The sequence below is a fragment of the Scyliorhinus torazame genome, chromosome 5, assembly GCF_047496885.1.
Source record: "Scyliorhinus torazame isolate Kashiwa2021f chromosome 5, sScyTor2.1, whole genome shotgun sequence".
In the NCBI taxonomy this organism is placed as follows: domain Eukaryota; kingdom Metazoa; phylum Chordata; class Chondrichthyes; order Carcharhiniformes; family Scyliorhinidae; genus Scyliorhinus; species Scyliorhinus torazame.
In genome coordinates, this window is record NC_092711.1 from 152,647,833 (window position 1) to 152,663,849 (window position 16,017).

The 16,017-nt window shown below is 45.7% G+C and overlaps 1 protein-coding gene across 1 annotated transcript in view; it reads right to left on the reverse strand.

Moving 5' to 3' along the window:
• Nucleotides 1-12,968: 12,968 nt before the first annotated feature.
• LOC140417980 (uncharacterized) overlaps nucleotides 12,969-16,017 on the reverse strand; it is a 71,261-nt gene continuing 68,212 nt past the window's right edge. The window contains exon 6 of the mRNA XM_072501411.1: nucleotides 12,969-15,474. Within this exon, the coding sequence (XP_072357512.1) occupies nucleotides 14,348-15,474 (1,127 nt within the window). The 3' untranslated portion in view covers nucleotides 12,969-14,347. The remainder of the gene's footprint in view (nucleotides 15,475-16,017) is intronic.

Sequence of the window (16,017 nt, forward strand, 5' to 3'; positions counted from 1 at the left end):
CCCCTAGTGGCCATTCATCTGCCAACACTTTTTCATATCTCCCATATCTCCCAAGAACAAAATCCAACTTAGCCAATTCTGATTTTACGCAATTGAATTGTCTCCAGAACATTCCATCAGCAGTCCTAACTGAATTGTCTCGGTGACATTCCCTGAACCCGTTAAAGACCTTAACCAAATTAAAGTGTAATTTAATACAACCAATTTTAATTTTCAACCCACATGCATGGAACTGAACTATCACTGCAATATTCCCTCAGTTGCTAACTGAATCATCGCCCGATATTCCCTCAATTCACGTTTAACCCTCAGTCGTCCCTACATCAACTGAAATTAAGTTTTCTAATCCGCCAGACTGAGCTTTGATTTCGTCGAACGATCTTACCCAACCATAGGCGAGTGACCAAACCCTCTTCGGACTGCGAGGCAGAGGAAAACCGACGTGGTCCTTTATAATCTACTCACAACGTGGGCCCATTTCCCCTCCGTCCAAGGCTGGTTTAATTCTGATTTTGCGAATAGTCGGGAATTCGCTCTTGTAATCCCACTCCCGACACCAAATGACGATATTGAGTTCTTTCTGCCCTCAGTCTGGTCTCAGTCAAACCCTGAGTCGGATTGTAGGTATTGATTTATTTTATTTCAAATAGCTTGCAAGCTTCACTCACTCTGATAAAAAGGCAGGAGGCTACATGTCTCTTGAAACTTCCAGAGCGAGTGAGACAAAGGGAGCACAGCATCTGGTTTCACACACATGGATGCAGCATCAAGTTTAACATACCCACGCCCAAATAAGGCAAGATGGCAAATGCAAAGCTCCCATAGGCTTTCCCCACATTCCTTAACCTGGCCTGAGGCCCCTTTTCCCAGTATCCCCTGCAACAAAGAAATGATCCTAGTGGCTGCCCATCCCCCTCTTCATGCTTTGCAAAATCCCAATTACAGGCAATTACAGACTGCTACCCATTTTTTCCAGCCTAAGCTAGAGATGTTTAAAAGTCCGCTAACCTAACTCCTTATTCTACTGTAGTAAGATTTTACTCCTAACTTGGCCTAACTACCCATCATGCCTTTCTGTTCATTTCCTCACTGTCATACTCATTTAGGTTGGCCACTGAGTTCTTGAATATGGACCAGTCCAGTGATTCCAAGCAGTCGCGTAGGAATTCTTCCTTTGCCGTGGATCAGCATTATACGACCTTCTTAACTGGATTATCCCGCTTAAGTTTCTGCTTGTATGCTGGGAGAAGGAGCACCGTCTTGTGGCCCGATCTTCCGAAGTACGATCAGGGGATGGATCAGTAGGCTCCTTTGATGTTTGTGTAGAAATGGTTAAGGATGTCGGGGCCCCTGTTGGGACAGGAGATGTGTTGCTGGACTTTTGGCAGTACACTCTTGAGGTTGGCCTGGTTGAAGCCCCCGGTGACGATGAACAGGCCTCCGGGTATTCTGTTTCATTGTTATTTATTGCTGTGTTCAATTCATCGAGCACCTTCTTCACTTCCACCTGGGGTGGGATGTAGACTGCCATGATGATGGCAGAAGAGAATTCCCATGAAAGACGGTAAGGGCGGCACCACACAGTCAGGTATTCCAGGTCTGGGAGCAGTAGTTTGCCACGGCCGCCACATCCGAGCACCAGGAGAAGTTGAGGCAACAAGCTCCTCCAGACCCAGAGTCCTCAACCGCTCCTCATATAACAAACGCTTCATTCCATGACTTATTCCTTTGAACCTCTTCTGGACCCCCTCCAAAGCCAGCACATCCTTCCTTAGGTACGGAGCCCAAAACTGCTCACAATATTCCAAATGGGGTCTGACCAGAGCCATAAATATGTCCCAGAAGTACATCCCCAATTTTGAATTCTGGCCCTCTCGACACAGATGCCAACATTGCATTTGCCTTCCTAACTGCAGACTGAACCTGCACGTTAAAATTAAGAGATCCCTCTGTAACACTGAGTATTGCAATCTCTTCATTTAAATAGGATACTGCTTCTCTATTCCTCCTGCCAAAGTGACCATGTTCATATTTTCCCACATTACACACCATTTGCAACTTTTTACCCACTCACTTAACATGTCTGTGCCTTTTTGGAGACTCCCTACAACCTATTGATAATTTACAAAATACCACAAACAGCAATGTGACGATGACCAGATGAAGACATGGAATATTTTGTATTCACTGAAGCAACAAATGGGATTCCGGTATCACACCTCAGTTGGAATTCTGCCACCACTGCAATTCACTTTTCCCACTAACAACCCACCCCTGCCCATAGCTTTCCCAGGGCCTTCTGTGACTTCAATGGGAAATCCCATTGACAAGCAGCGGGAGTATGAGATCGCACTGCCAGCAAATGGGGAGCCATCGAGAAGCGCACGGATGGGGAACCGGAGAATACTGCCCCTCATTAAAAATGGCACCTCCAACAGAGCAGCACTCCCTCAGCACTGCACAAGAGAGCTGCCGTGCATTTTGTTCTCCAGTCCTGAATGAGGACATGAGCCCAGAACCTTTCAATTCAGAGGCAAGAGTGTTACCCACTGAGCCCTGACTGACAGTGAGGTTGAAGAGGACTGGGAGGAGGATGTGAGGAGCTTCAAAAGCATCACAAACCAGGTGGGCCGAATGGCCTGTTTCTTCCATGTCCATTCTTATGTAATTTCAATCAGTGGATTGTTATAGACCGGATTTGTTGATTTCACACCAAGGATTTGTTTGGCTGCAATGCTGAAAGTGAACTATTTTATTGCAAAATAATTTCAGCTGAGAGACCCTGAATAACTGAGGAGAGATCACAAAAAACACATCATAGAATTTACAGTGCAGAAGGAGGCCATTCGGCCCATCGAGTCTGCACCGGCCCTTACAAGAGCAACCCACTCAAGCCCATGTAGCTACCATTTCCCCGCAACCCAGCAACCCCCACTTAACCTTTTTGGACACTAAGGGCAATTTAGCTTGGCCAATCCACCTAACCCGCATATCTTTGGACTGTGGGAGGAAACCGGAGCACCCGGTGGAACCTCACGCACACACGGGGAGAACATGCAGACTCCGCACAGACAGTGACCCAGCCGGGAATCGAACCTGGGACCCTGGAGCTGTGAAGCAACTGTGCTAACCAATATGCTACCGTGCTGCCCAAAGATACACTGATAACCCAGCAAATCAGCAGCCCAACTGATCCCACATCAAGGACATGACACAGGTTGTTCAATCCAAATCTGGTTCATTTGACCTAAATCCAGAACATTAAATTCCAGCCCAGTTACAGGGGGCTCTAACATCAGCGACAATATGCTCCAATCTTCAGAATAAATATGGTTTGGTCCTGAACAGCAGCAATATCAGCAGAATCGTTGTCCCTCTCAAACGATAAGTCTCTGTGCCCTGCACACTCCCTCCTCCCACTTGATGGTAACATTAATTCATCCCACTATACTGCTCCCGCTTTCCCCCAAGTTATCCTCCCCTGAAGGGGCTGATTCTCGAGTTCAGTTTCACACTCACCTATTGCCCTCTCCAATATGTCACCTGAAGTTAACACTGTTTTGCTAAGGGGGAGATCCCAATCAAATCCTGTGACTATGCACATGTACTATGTGTCAGGTGGAGTTACCACGCCCCCACTCCTCCACTTTTCATCCCAGTCCCAGGAGTTTGGTGACGGCTCCGGATGATTAATGGCGGCCGGGGCACCCACAACCCCCCGCGCTGGGGAAACCGTTCTGTCCGCCGCACGGGCGGGTGGCCTGGGTGTGCGCATGTCCAACGGCAGGGGAGGATGCGCATGTGCAGTACAAAGCCCATCCCCTGACCTTCCTGCTGGGTTGTTAACCAATGGGAAGAGTTGCAAGACCGGAAGGATACTGCCCCTCCCATCAGAGCGCGGGCTTTGTGTGACTAAAGAATGAGTTTCACACAGACTGAAACTTCGTCCCGTCTCCAACATCTGTGAGTAAAACACTTTTTCAATTGGTGACTTGCAGCAACTGAAGAGAACAGAAGTCTATAGAGTAACACATTTTTCGTCCAGTAATATAGACGTATATCTGTCTGGCAGCTGCATGAAGATTTTCAGGTCTCTGTCCAGGATAGGAAGCAGTGGGCAGGGATCTGTCAATCAGCACCTTCAGGAGAATTGGGAGGGTGGATATTAGATACAGCAGAGGGAGAGTGTGTGGGATGGAGATTTAGAGCTTTGAGGACTGAGAGAGAAAAGGATGTTCTATGGAAACTAGAATGGTCTGTTCTGAATTTCTATTCACAATTGATAGTGATAGCTTTGTAAACTTATTTTACAGGATATCAGAAGAGGAGAATTTGCAGACAGAAACTCAAATGAATTGTCACTTCAAGAGTCTCTCCATTAATTGGGGTCTGAATATCATTGGCCTTTGAATCGAGAAGGAGAAATGTTTCTCTATCTTGTCTGCTTCAAAAGATTTAAAACATCAGTGTGACTGGAAAAGCACCAAGACACACACATACCCGAATGAGTGTGTTCCAGTGCACGGACTGTGGAAAGAGCTTTAACCGGTTACACAGATTGAAAACACCTTGCATCATTTACAGCGGGGAGAGAATGTACCAGTGCTGTGTGCACATGATCGTCAAACTTGGAGAAACACAAGAACACCCCATCATGGAAATGTGGGGACTGTGGAAAGGGATTCAGAGCGCAGTACGAGCTGGAAAGGCATAGACTCAGTCACACTGGAGAGAGGCCATTCATCTGTTGTGAGTGTGGGAATGGATTCACTTGGTTAGCCCACCTGCAGACACATCAGAGAGTACACACCAGGGAGAGCCATTCACCTACTCTCAATGTGGGATGGAATTCGCTCAGTTATCTCACCTGCTGCAGCACCATGTAACTCACACCAATGAGAGACCCTTTAAATGCTCTGACTGTGGGAGTAGTTTCAAAAGCTCTCGTGTACTGATGATCCACCAGCGCATTCACACTGAGGAGAGACCGTTCAGCTGCTCTCACTGCACAAAGAGGTTCAGAACATCATCCGACTTGATGAGACACCAGCGAGTTCACACCGGGGAGAGGCCGTGCACCTGTCCTGACTGTGTGAAGAGATTCAGTGATTCATCTGCCCTGTTAATACACCAGTGAGTCCACACTGGAAAGAAGCCATTCACCTGCTCGGAGTGTGGGAAAGGATTCACTCAGTCATGCAACCTGCTGAGACACCAACAAATTCACAAGTGATGGCAGGGGTTAGATTCTGCTGTTAATCACATCCAGGACTGAATCATGTTCTTTCTGACACTTGGTGAAGTGGGAGGGTCGGAGGGTTTCTTTCTGTTGGACTTGCCGGTCTCACGACTCTGCTTCTAGTGGGCTGATGCTCTTTGAGCCTGGGAGAGCACATTTCCACTGAAATGATCCACAAAAGTTGATGAAGGACTTTTATTTTATCCTGGATAGCAAATAATGTTTTTCCCCCACTACAGGTAGATCTAAAATAAATACATTTGTCTCTGCTCCATTGAGTCTACAGCACTGGGCCAGGCGAGTCAGCTCAATTGGTCTCTGTCAGTATTTATGCTCCAAATGAGCCTCCACTCACCCCTCTTCATCTCCCTCCATCAGCATCTCCTTCTATTCCTTTCTCCCTCGTATGTATCTACCTTCCCCGTCAATGTATTAATACTGTTCACCTCAACCACTCACTGTGGGAGTGAGTTCCACATTCTCACCACTCGCTGGGTAAAGAGGTTTCTCATGAAATCCCTATTGGATTATTGAACCCCTTCATAATCTTAAAGACTTCCATCCCGTCACCCTTTAGTCTTCTCTTTTCTAGAGAAAAGCAGCCCCAGCCTTTCCTGAGGGTGAAATGCTCTCAGTTCTGGTATTAATCTTGTGAATCTTTGTTGCACCTTCTCCAGTGCTTCTATTTCCTTTTACTAAATGGAGATCACAGATGTTGACAGTGCTCCCAGTGTAGTCTAACCCTGGGTCTAAACAAGTTGAACATAACCTCCCTGCTTCTCAATTCTATCCCTCCAGAATGGAACCCTATATATGGGCTCCACACCTTAGGAAAGATGTGACATTCTCAGAGAGGATGCAGAGGAGATTTATGAGAATGGACCAGGGATGAGGGACTTCAGTTAGTTAGAGAGACTGGAGCAGCTGAAATTGTTAGTTGAGAGTCATGAGGGCACAGAAGGAGACCATACAGCCCATCGATTCCCTGTTGGCTCTGGAGCAAACCAGTCAGTCCCAGTGCCCTGTTCTAACCTTGTAGCCCTGCAATTTAGTTCCCTTAAATATCAATCCAATTTCTGTTTAAAATCCTCCATTGTCTTCATTTCCACCCACCTCACAGGCAGCGAGTTCCAGATCATTACCATTCGCTGCATTACAATATTCTCCCTCACGTGTCTCCCCCCCCCACATCTCTTAACCAAATCCTGAAATATGTTATCCCCTTCATCCTTGTCCCACCAGCTAATGGGAACAACTTTTCTTTATCCATCTTACCTAAACCTGTCATAGTCTTGACCACCTCTATCAAATCTCCCCTCGACCTCCTTTGCTCCAAGGTGAACAATCCCAAGCTGACAAGAACAAACAAACAGAATATGTTAATACCTGGGATCAGATGGGAATGTATAATTTCTGTTCGAAAGATACTGGGAATATTGTCCTGGACAATAAATGATTGGAATACTTTACCTTGGGTGTGGTTGAATGGAATATATCAATCTGGTATCCTCCAACGTTCTAGTGAAAGAATGTTCTAATGTGTGGACGAGATGAATAAATTGATCACTTTCTCTTGGAAATATTTACATCCTGGCCCATGAAATTTGTTTTAAAGAAATCCACATTTGAAAGCCTGGCCATAACATGAAATATCAGGATCATAACAGGGGAGATAAGAAAGACAGACATTCACTTTGATATTTTCATCAGCGCATCTGAGAGTTAAGAATATGTGACATGATTTTGGGATACCGGTGTGGGTGTGCAGATGTGATTTGTTACATGCGAAAAATAACAAGCCTAAATTCATGGTGAAATGGACTGAAGACCGGGTCCCAAACACACAGCTACTGGAGACACAGCAGGAGATGAAATGGTTAATGTGGCCAGGGGATTGAGACACCATTGTGACATCATCAAGACATTGACACACTCCAGAGAGAAACTGACTTTAAAACAATCCGGATAGAATTAAACACACTGGACATGGTCAAAGTGGGAGTGAAATTAAAGCGATAATGGGATAATGAAGGGCTTGGGAGAAATAATACTGAGTAAGAACTGTCCACAAAGAGAGAGCTGGAGAATCTTTTCCATCCATGCTTGATCTGTTCCTTGAAGCATCTGTCCTAATGTACCAGGAACCGAGAACTCACGGCGCTCCTTCAGGAGAAGAAAAGATGGAGTAGATTTTACCCCAGGCGGAGCCAGAACAGAAATGAGAAATAATGAAGTGACATTGAGTGGAGGGTCAGAAAGACTCCCCCCCCCACCCCACCCTCTAGGTGTGGACTGTAAGATTCCTGGGGGACTCTCTACTTCAGGTTTTTTTGCTAATTAGTGAACATTAAATTAAATTCTATGACTGGCTGTGGATTTATTTTGAATTTGATTGTTACACTTCTCCTGTTTTTATTCCTGTTGCGATTACGCTCTGGGTAAGGATGGTTGACAGGTGACAGGATGGGAAATTGTGGTTTGGGTCTTCACTGACCAAATGTTTTATTGATCCGAAAGGTGTAAAAGGGACCAAACTCCAGCAGAAATCGAGCAGAGCTGAGAACAGACGACTTGCTGTGTGGGAACAGGGAGATAAACAGTTCCCAGAGGATAGAGAAAACAAGAGTGCCTGGAATCCTAGACAACACCTGGGTGTCAAGGCCACCATGTTTTCACTGCTTGGCATGGGAATGCTGACTCCCCGTACCGGGGACGGAGCGTGGGGAAGACAATTGTTTGAGAGTTTGATGTGGCTTGGGTGGGGACAGATGGTTCAATGACAGGTTTTGTAATTAGTCCATGTGTAAGGAATCTTTTTTACATCCTTGTCTGCTCCATGTGTCCCTTTTTATTACCGTCTTGCTCGCTGCTGCACCATTGCAGATTCTGGGTTTGAACTACAGACTTTGGAAACCCCCAGCTGCAAGTTGTTAGTTGAACTGGCCAAAGGGAGTCCCCTCTGTGATGTGTGGTAGGGTCCCGTGATGTCATTTTGATGGACTTGGCTAGCAGTCAATCAGTTCAGATTTACTCCATTCTTCATTGTGATTGGTGGAACCCTTCAGAAACTTCTGAAGGGAAGGCTAGAAGAAGCAATCTCCATTTTAATTCACTTCTATTTCGACCTATAAGGCAGCACACAGCAAGTCTGGACTCTCTCTATTATCTCTCTGCCTGGCGATTTAAAATGCTTCCAGCCAGCCTGTGAAAGTTCCACTGGAAGCTGAAGCACATCTCTCTCAGCTGAGGGCTTGTGACCAAATACCTTCCTCTTTCTGCACAACCTGGGAGCTGTTGCCAAATTGTCATCTCTGTTCTGATTAGGCAACTGTGAGGCCAGAGCTCTGAGCTTTCTCTCAGCTGTTGGACTCCTCCTGAGGGTTCAGGATAAAGAGAGGAGCCATTGAAAATCCATTTAAAACTCTCATGTTGAGAACTTCAGTGAGGCTGGTCGTCCATCTGGTCGTCCATCACTGACCCTGAATCCACCACTCCCTGGGGAAGAGAGATTCACAGACTCATAGACCTCAGGGGAAAGAAATATCTTCATCTGCGTCTTCAATGGGAAATCCTTTTTAAATGTAGTTCTAGTCTCTGCCACAAGGGGAAACATCCTCTCCACATTCTCTCTGTCAATTCCACTCAGGATTTCACGTGTTTCAATAAGATAATCTCTCATTCTTCTAAACTGCAATGGATACAGTCCCAACCTGTGAAACCTTTCCTCAGAGGATAACCCCCTCATTCCAGGAATCCGGGGAGTCAACCTCCTCTGAACTGCTTCTACTGCAATTACCTCATTTGAAATAAGGAGACCCAAACTGTACACAGTGCTCCAAACATGGTCTCACCAAGGCCCTGTACAACTGCAGCAAAACACACCAACATTTATATTCCAGTCCCTTTGCAACAAACAACAATATTTCATTGGCCTTCCTTATCACCTGCTTTACCTGCAAACTAAATTCTTACGGTTCCTGTATCAGGACACCCAGATCCCTCTGTACCTCAGAGTTCTGCAATCTCGCTCCAATTAAATAATGTTCTGTTTTATTTCACCCTTTCTGCCAAAGTGGACACGTTCACATTTTCCCAAGTTATGCTCCGTCTGTCAATTTGTTCCCACTCACTTAACCTATTTGTTGTCCTTTGCAGACTCCTTAAGTCCACTTCACAAATTACTTTCCTACATGTCTTTGAGTCATCAGAAAATATAGCTGCCATACATTCAATCCCATCATCCAACTCATTAATGTAGATTGTAAATAGTTGAGGGCCCAGCACTGATCCTTGTGACTCTCCACTTGTCACATCTTACCAACCCAAACGTAACCCATTTATACCCCCTCTCTGCTTCCTGTTACCAGCCCTCTATCCATGCTATGTTGCTCCACACATCCCCGCCCACCACCATGAGCTCTTATTATGTGTAATAAACTTTGATGTGGCACCCTGGGGAATTCCTTCTGGAAACCTAGATAAACCACATCTACAGGTTCCCCTTTATTGACATCCCTTGTAATTTCATGAAAAAGACTCGATAAATTAGACAATCCTGATTGACTCTCTGAACCATATTTTCAAACATTGTGTCAAAATAAAATTAAAATCTCCTCTTCCCCCTCTGGCTCCTTTACCAATTAGCTTAAGAGAGACTCACGAGCCTGTCAAACTCTTTCGCCCACGTTCCCTAAAGTGAATGAATTTGAGCAGAAAAATACCACCAAAAATCAAATATTTTCAAATAAACAAGTTTATTCATGAAATCAAACATGATTTTAAAAAATATCGGAACATTACTTGCGGATCAAAGACAACCAGAGTAAAAGAGTAACCATGAAAGGATGTTCACAATATTTGGGACCCAAATGTTTCTCTTTGGTTCCTCTGTAGCCTGTTCCTGTGACTCCCCACTTTGGACACACGCACTGAACCCCGGGTTCAAGACACCATCAGCCCTGATCATCCCCATCCCTTGATTTCCCAGTCAGTCCTCTATTAGTGTGACACCCATGGCAGATTCCCAACTGGGGCACAGGCCTTGTTATTCTCAGCTAAATTCAGCCTTCAGCTCAGTTGCCTCGCTGTCATTGACACGATCAATAATGGGACGGAAAAGTGACCGAGCAAGACAAAACTTGTGGATTGGGATCTCTGTAAAGATCAGTAACTTCAAAGAAAAAAATCAATTCCCCAGTCAACAAATTGAAGGATCACGTGACAGGACATACATTTTACTGCAACAAACAAACCAGAAGCAACATTAACTAAATATTATTTTTGTAGGAAACCTACACCTTAAAAGTATCAGTCCAAAGTGATTATTCATTCCCAAGGGTTCCGTTCTTTTCTTTTCCCAATCTGGCAGCCTTTAACTGCAGAACTGTCTTTCACAGTGAAAGATTGGCTAGCTACCAGAAAACTGAGACTAAGCAAAAATAGGTAATTTTCTGGTTGGCAAGATGTAACGAGCGGTGTGTCACAGGGATCAGTGCTGGGGCGTCAATCTTCTACAATTTATATCAATGACTTGGATGATGGGTCTGAAGGTAATGATTGTTGAGTTTGCTGATGATGCAGGCAAAAAGGAAAAGGAGGCGGTGTTGCACTGATAATAAGGAACGGCATCAGTACATTAATAAGGGAGGATCTCAGGTCAGGAATACAAAATGTGGAAACTGTTTGGGTGGAGCTAAAAAAACAGCATAGGACGGGTTTGGTGCCAGAGGCACAGTGCTGCCTACACACCTGAGGAGGTTGTACAGTTTTTTACAGCACTGTTGGCCTGTCCGGACGGTGTTTCTCACGGAGATTACTGCCTGTGCCCAGGCACGATGAACGGTGGCAGCTGGCTGCCTCCTTCCCGGGCCGCGGTACAGGGTTGCCCGCCTCTCCTCCATGGCGTCCAGCAGGGTCTCAAGCTCATTGTCCGTAAAGCGGGGTGCCACTCTCCTCACTGCCATCTTGTTGGCTGGGATGGTGTGTATGTGGAGTGAAGTGTGTTTATGCAGCTTGTCAGCCTCCTGAGTGTCAATCGTGAATCCGGCAAATCCGGCACCGTTTTTCATTTGAATGGATTGAGTTCCATGTGGTGCCGGTCCTGGCCCCTCAACAGTCGTTGAATCGGACGAGGTGCGGCACCAGTTTGCGAGCGTAGAACCCCCGAATCCTGCCCCGGCATCAACATTTAGTCTCAGGAATGGAGAATTCAAGCAAAGAAATCTCCCCACATCAGAAAGCCAAGGGACAAGGGAGAATGAGGAATAAAGGATCACTAAGAGGCTGCATTGGAGAAATTAATGGATTGAATATTGAGAAGTCCCCGAGATCGGATATTCTACATCCCAGAGAGTTGAAAGAAGTTGCTATAGAGATCGCGGATACATTGGTGATCAACTATAGATTCTGGAATGGTTCCTGCAGATTGAAAGGCAGCAAATGTCACCCGACTGTTCAGGAAGGGAGGGAGAGAGAAAACGGTGAACTACAGGCCTGTTAGCCTGACATCAGTACCGGGAAAATACCAGAATCTATTATAAAGGATGTGATAAATGGAAACCTGGATAATAATAATTAACATGGATTTATGATATGGAGATGCCGGCGTTGAACTGGGGTGGGCACAGTTAGAAGTCTTATAACACCAGGTTAAAGTCCAACAGATTTGTTTTGAATCAATAGCTTTCGGAGCGCTGCTCCTTCCTCAGGTGAAGGAGCTTCTTCCTCACCTGATGAAGGAGCTGAGTTCCAAAAGCTAGTGATACAAAACAAACCTGTTGGACTATAACCTGGTGTTGTAAGACTTCGAACATGGATTTAGGAATAGGAAATCATGTTTGACGAACCTTTTGGAATTTTTGAGGATGTTATAAACAGAATTGATAAAGGGGAGTCCGTGGCTGTGGCACACTTAGATTTTCAGAAGGTTTATGATAAACACCCCACAGGAGGTTAGTCAGCAAAATGAAAACACATGGGATGGGAGGTAATATACTGGCATGGATTGAGGATTGGCTAACAGGCAGAAAACAGAGAGGAGGAATAAATGGGTCATTCTCACCTTAGCAGTTGGGACGAGTGGGTTACTGCAAAGATCAGTACTTGGGCCCCAGCTATTCATAGTTTATACAATGATTTGGATGTGGGGACCAAATGTAATATTTCCAAATTCGTAGCTGACACAAAGCTGGGTGGGAATGTGTGTTGTGAGGAAGATGTAAAACGGCTACAGGAGGATTTGGACAGACTTAGCGAGTGGGCAAGGACATGGCAGATGGAATATAATGTGGAAAAATGTAAGATTATCACTTTGGTAGGAGGAACCGATGAGCAGAGTATGTCTCAAATAGAGATTAGAAAGTGTAGATGTACAAAGGGACCTGGGTGTCCTCATCACTAAGTCACTGAAGGTTAACATACAGGCACAGCAAGTTATTAGGAAGGTTAATGGGATGTTGGCCATTATCACAAGAGGATTTGAGTACAGGAGTAGGGAAGACTTGCTTCAATACTATAGGACCTTGGTTAGACCACAGCTGGAGTACTGTGTGCAGTTTTACTGCCCTTACCTTAGGAAAGGTATTATTGCCACAGAGGGGGGGCAATGAAGGTTCACCAGACTTGTTCCGGGGATGGGAGGTGTTGTGTCTATAAAACCTCAGACACTTCGACCAGTTTATTAATCAAATGTTTTGCCCAGGTATCTTTATTGACCAGGTAAACAACGGAGTGTATGAATCACATAACTTTATTCAACAAGCAGTAAAACAGTTACCCTTAAATTATCCCACTAATTACAGTCCCAAGATTCTCAATAGTACCCGAGCCGATGGACTCATTCGAGCTGCGGATTCGATTCTGTATCTCAATCTCCTCGGGGTCTTCTTCCGAGAAGATGGGTCTCGCCGCTGCTTCTTTCCGTCTCTGGTCAGTAGTCTCGATTACCTCTGCGTGGAGTCTTCACTGCTGGGCGGTCCCGGGGTTCGATCGTTATACCCTTTCTGTGTCCTTCCAGAATGTTCTCTGACCCCAGTCGATGAGGTCACAGGGTGGGAGTGACACCACCCAGTAGAATTACTAATGGCCATCAGCTGGACACCGGAAAGCTGTCCACAGGAGTCCATTTCCCGGTGCATTGTTTGTTATGTAACTTTGTCTGTTCAAAACAATCAATCGATGAATAGAGCCAATTATCTCTTGATTGGTGATTGATGGAGCAGAGCAGCTCCAGACATGTGCTGGCAGCTTGTCGGAGTTCAGTGTATTCAGGCTGGTTGCTGGAGCTGGCTGTGGCTCGATTTAAAATGTCCAATTTTTAATTTAAAGTTTCTGATTTTATCGAGTCTAAACTACAGGCTACTGCACATTTTACCAGAGGCATTTTACCTATGAAGAGACATTGGGAAAACTGGGCCAGTATTCACAGTTGTCTGTGCTAGATTGGGAAATTACAATAAAAGCTATGACGATAGACAGGCAATCACAAGTATTTGAGGAATTGTTACATATTTACATAAAATATAGACTCCCTTAATAATCAAAAATCCAACAGAGGATTTGCAACCGTGGCTGACAAGCAAAGTTAAAGGTTGCATTAGATCAAAGGAAGAGGTTCATGAAGTTATCCAATCTGCAGAAACACCAGCGAGTTCACACTGGGGAGAGGCCGTTCACCTGCTCCCAGTGTGGGAAGGGATTCTGCCATTTCCTTATTCCTCATTATAAACTCTCCTGTCTCTGCCTGGAATGGACCCACATTGGTCTTTGCTAATCTTTACCTTTTCACATTCCTATCGGAGCTTTTCCAGTCGGTTTTTATGTTTCTCGCCAGTTTGCTCTCATATTCTATTTTCTCTTTCTTTATCAGTCTTTTGGTTTGGTTTTCAGCAAAGGAGGACCAAGTTCCCAATCCTCAGGCTCACTACTATTTGGGCCACTTTATGAGCCTCTTCCTTTGATCTAATGGAATCTTTAACTTTTCTTGTTCGCCACGGTTGCATCACTTTTCCTGTCTCAGAATCCCTAAGAGAGAGAAAGAGAAGAGAGAACGAAATGCAGTCCTGGATGTAATTGAAGCAGAAACAATAACAGCAGAATCCATCACTGCAATCAATTGTGAACTTGTTGGTGTCTCAGCAGGGACGAGGAAACACAGAATCCCTTCCCACACAGAGAGGTGAACGGCCTCTCCCTAGTGTGAACCTGCTGGTGTGCCCGCAGGTTGGATGAATCACTGAATCTCTTCCCACACTGAGAGCAGGTGAATGGTCTCTCCCCAGTGTGAACTCGCTGATGTGTCTGCAGGCTGTTTGACTGAGTAAATCCCTTCCCACACTGGGAGCAGGTGAATGGTCTCTCCCCAGTGTGAACTCGCTGGTGTGTCTGCAGGTTGGATGAATCACTGAATCTCTTCCCACACTGAGAGCAGGTGAATGGTCTCTCCCCAGTGTGAACTCGCTGATGTGTCTGCAGGCTGCTTGACTGAGAAAATCCCTTCCCACACTGGGAGCAGGTGAATGGCCTCTCCCCAGTATGAACTCGCTGGTGTTTCCTCAGATTGGATAACTCAGTGAATCCCTTCCCACACTGAGAGCAGGTGAATGGTCTCTCCCCAGTGTGAATTCGCTGGTGTGACTTCAGGCTGGATAACTGATTGAATCCCTTCTCACACTGAGAGCAAGTGAATGGCCACCCCCCAGTGTGAACTCGCTGGTGTTTCCTCAGATTGGATAACTCAGTGAATCCCTTCCCACACTGGGAGCAGGTGAACGGCCTCTCCCCAGTGTGAACTCGCTGGTGTTTCTGCAGATTGGATAACTGAGTGAATCGCTTCCCACACGGCGAGCAGGTGAACGGCCTCTCCCCAGTGTGAATTCGCTGGTGTGACTTCAGGCTGGATAACTGAGTGAATCCTTTCTCACACTGAGAGCAAGTGAACGGCCTCTCCCCAGTGTGAACTCGCTGGTGTGTCCTCAGTTTGGATAACTCAGTGAATCCCTTCCCACACGGAGAGCAGGTGAACGGTCTCTCTCCACTGTGACTGCGTCGGTGAACTTCCAGCATAGATGGGGCTCTGTATCCCTTCCCACAGTCCCCACATTTCCATGGTTTCTCCATGTTTTGGGTCTCCTCGTGTCTCTCCAGTCGGACAATCCGTTGAAGCCTCGTCCACACACAGAATACGTGTACGGACTCTCCCCACTGTAAATGGTGTGATGAATTTTCAGGCTGTGTAACTGGTTAAAGCTCTTTCCACAGTCAGTGCTCTGGAACACGCTCACTCAGGTGTGTGTGTCTCGGTGCTTTTCCAGTCAGAATGATGGTTAAACTTTGTTGAAGCCAACAGGTCGGGCCAATATTTCTCCTAGATTTAATGGCCGATGAACCGAGTGACTCTGTCAGATCCAGACGTGATGTTTGAGATTTCTGTCTGTAAATCCTCTCCTTTGGAGTTTACAAAAGATATCAGTCAGTCCAGGATAGAAATTCAGAACAGATTATTTTAATTTCTATGAAACATTCTTTCCTCTCATTCCCCCAAAGCTGTAAATCTCCGTCCCACACACTCTCCCTCCAATCTCACTCTGCTGTGTTTAATATTCACCCTCCCAATTCTCCTGAAGGTGCTGATTCAGCTGATTGACAGATCCATGCTCACTGCTTCCAGTCCTGGACACAGAGACCACAACAAATAGGAGCTGCAGTCGGCCATTCAGCCCATCAAGCCTACTCGACCATTCAATGGGATCATTGGCCGGTCTACCTCAGCACCATTTTTC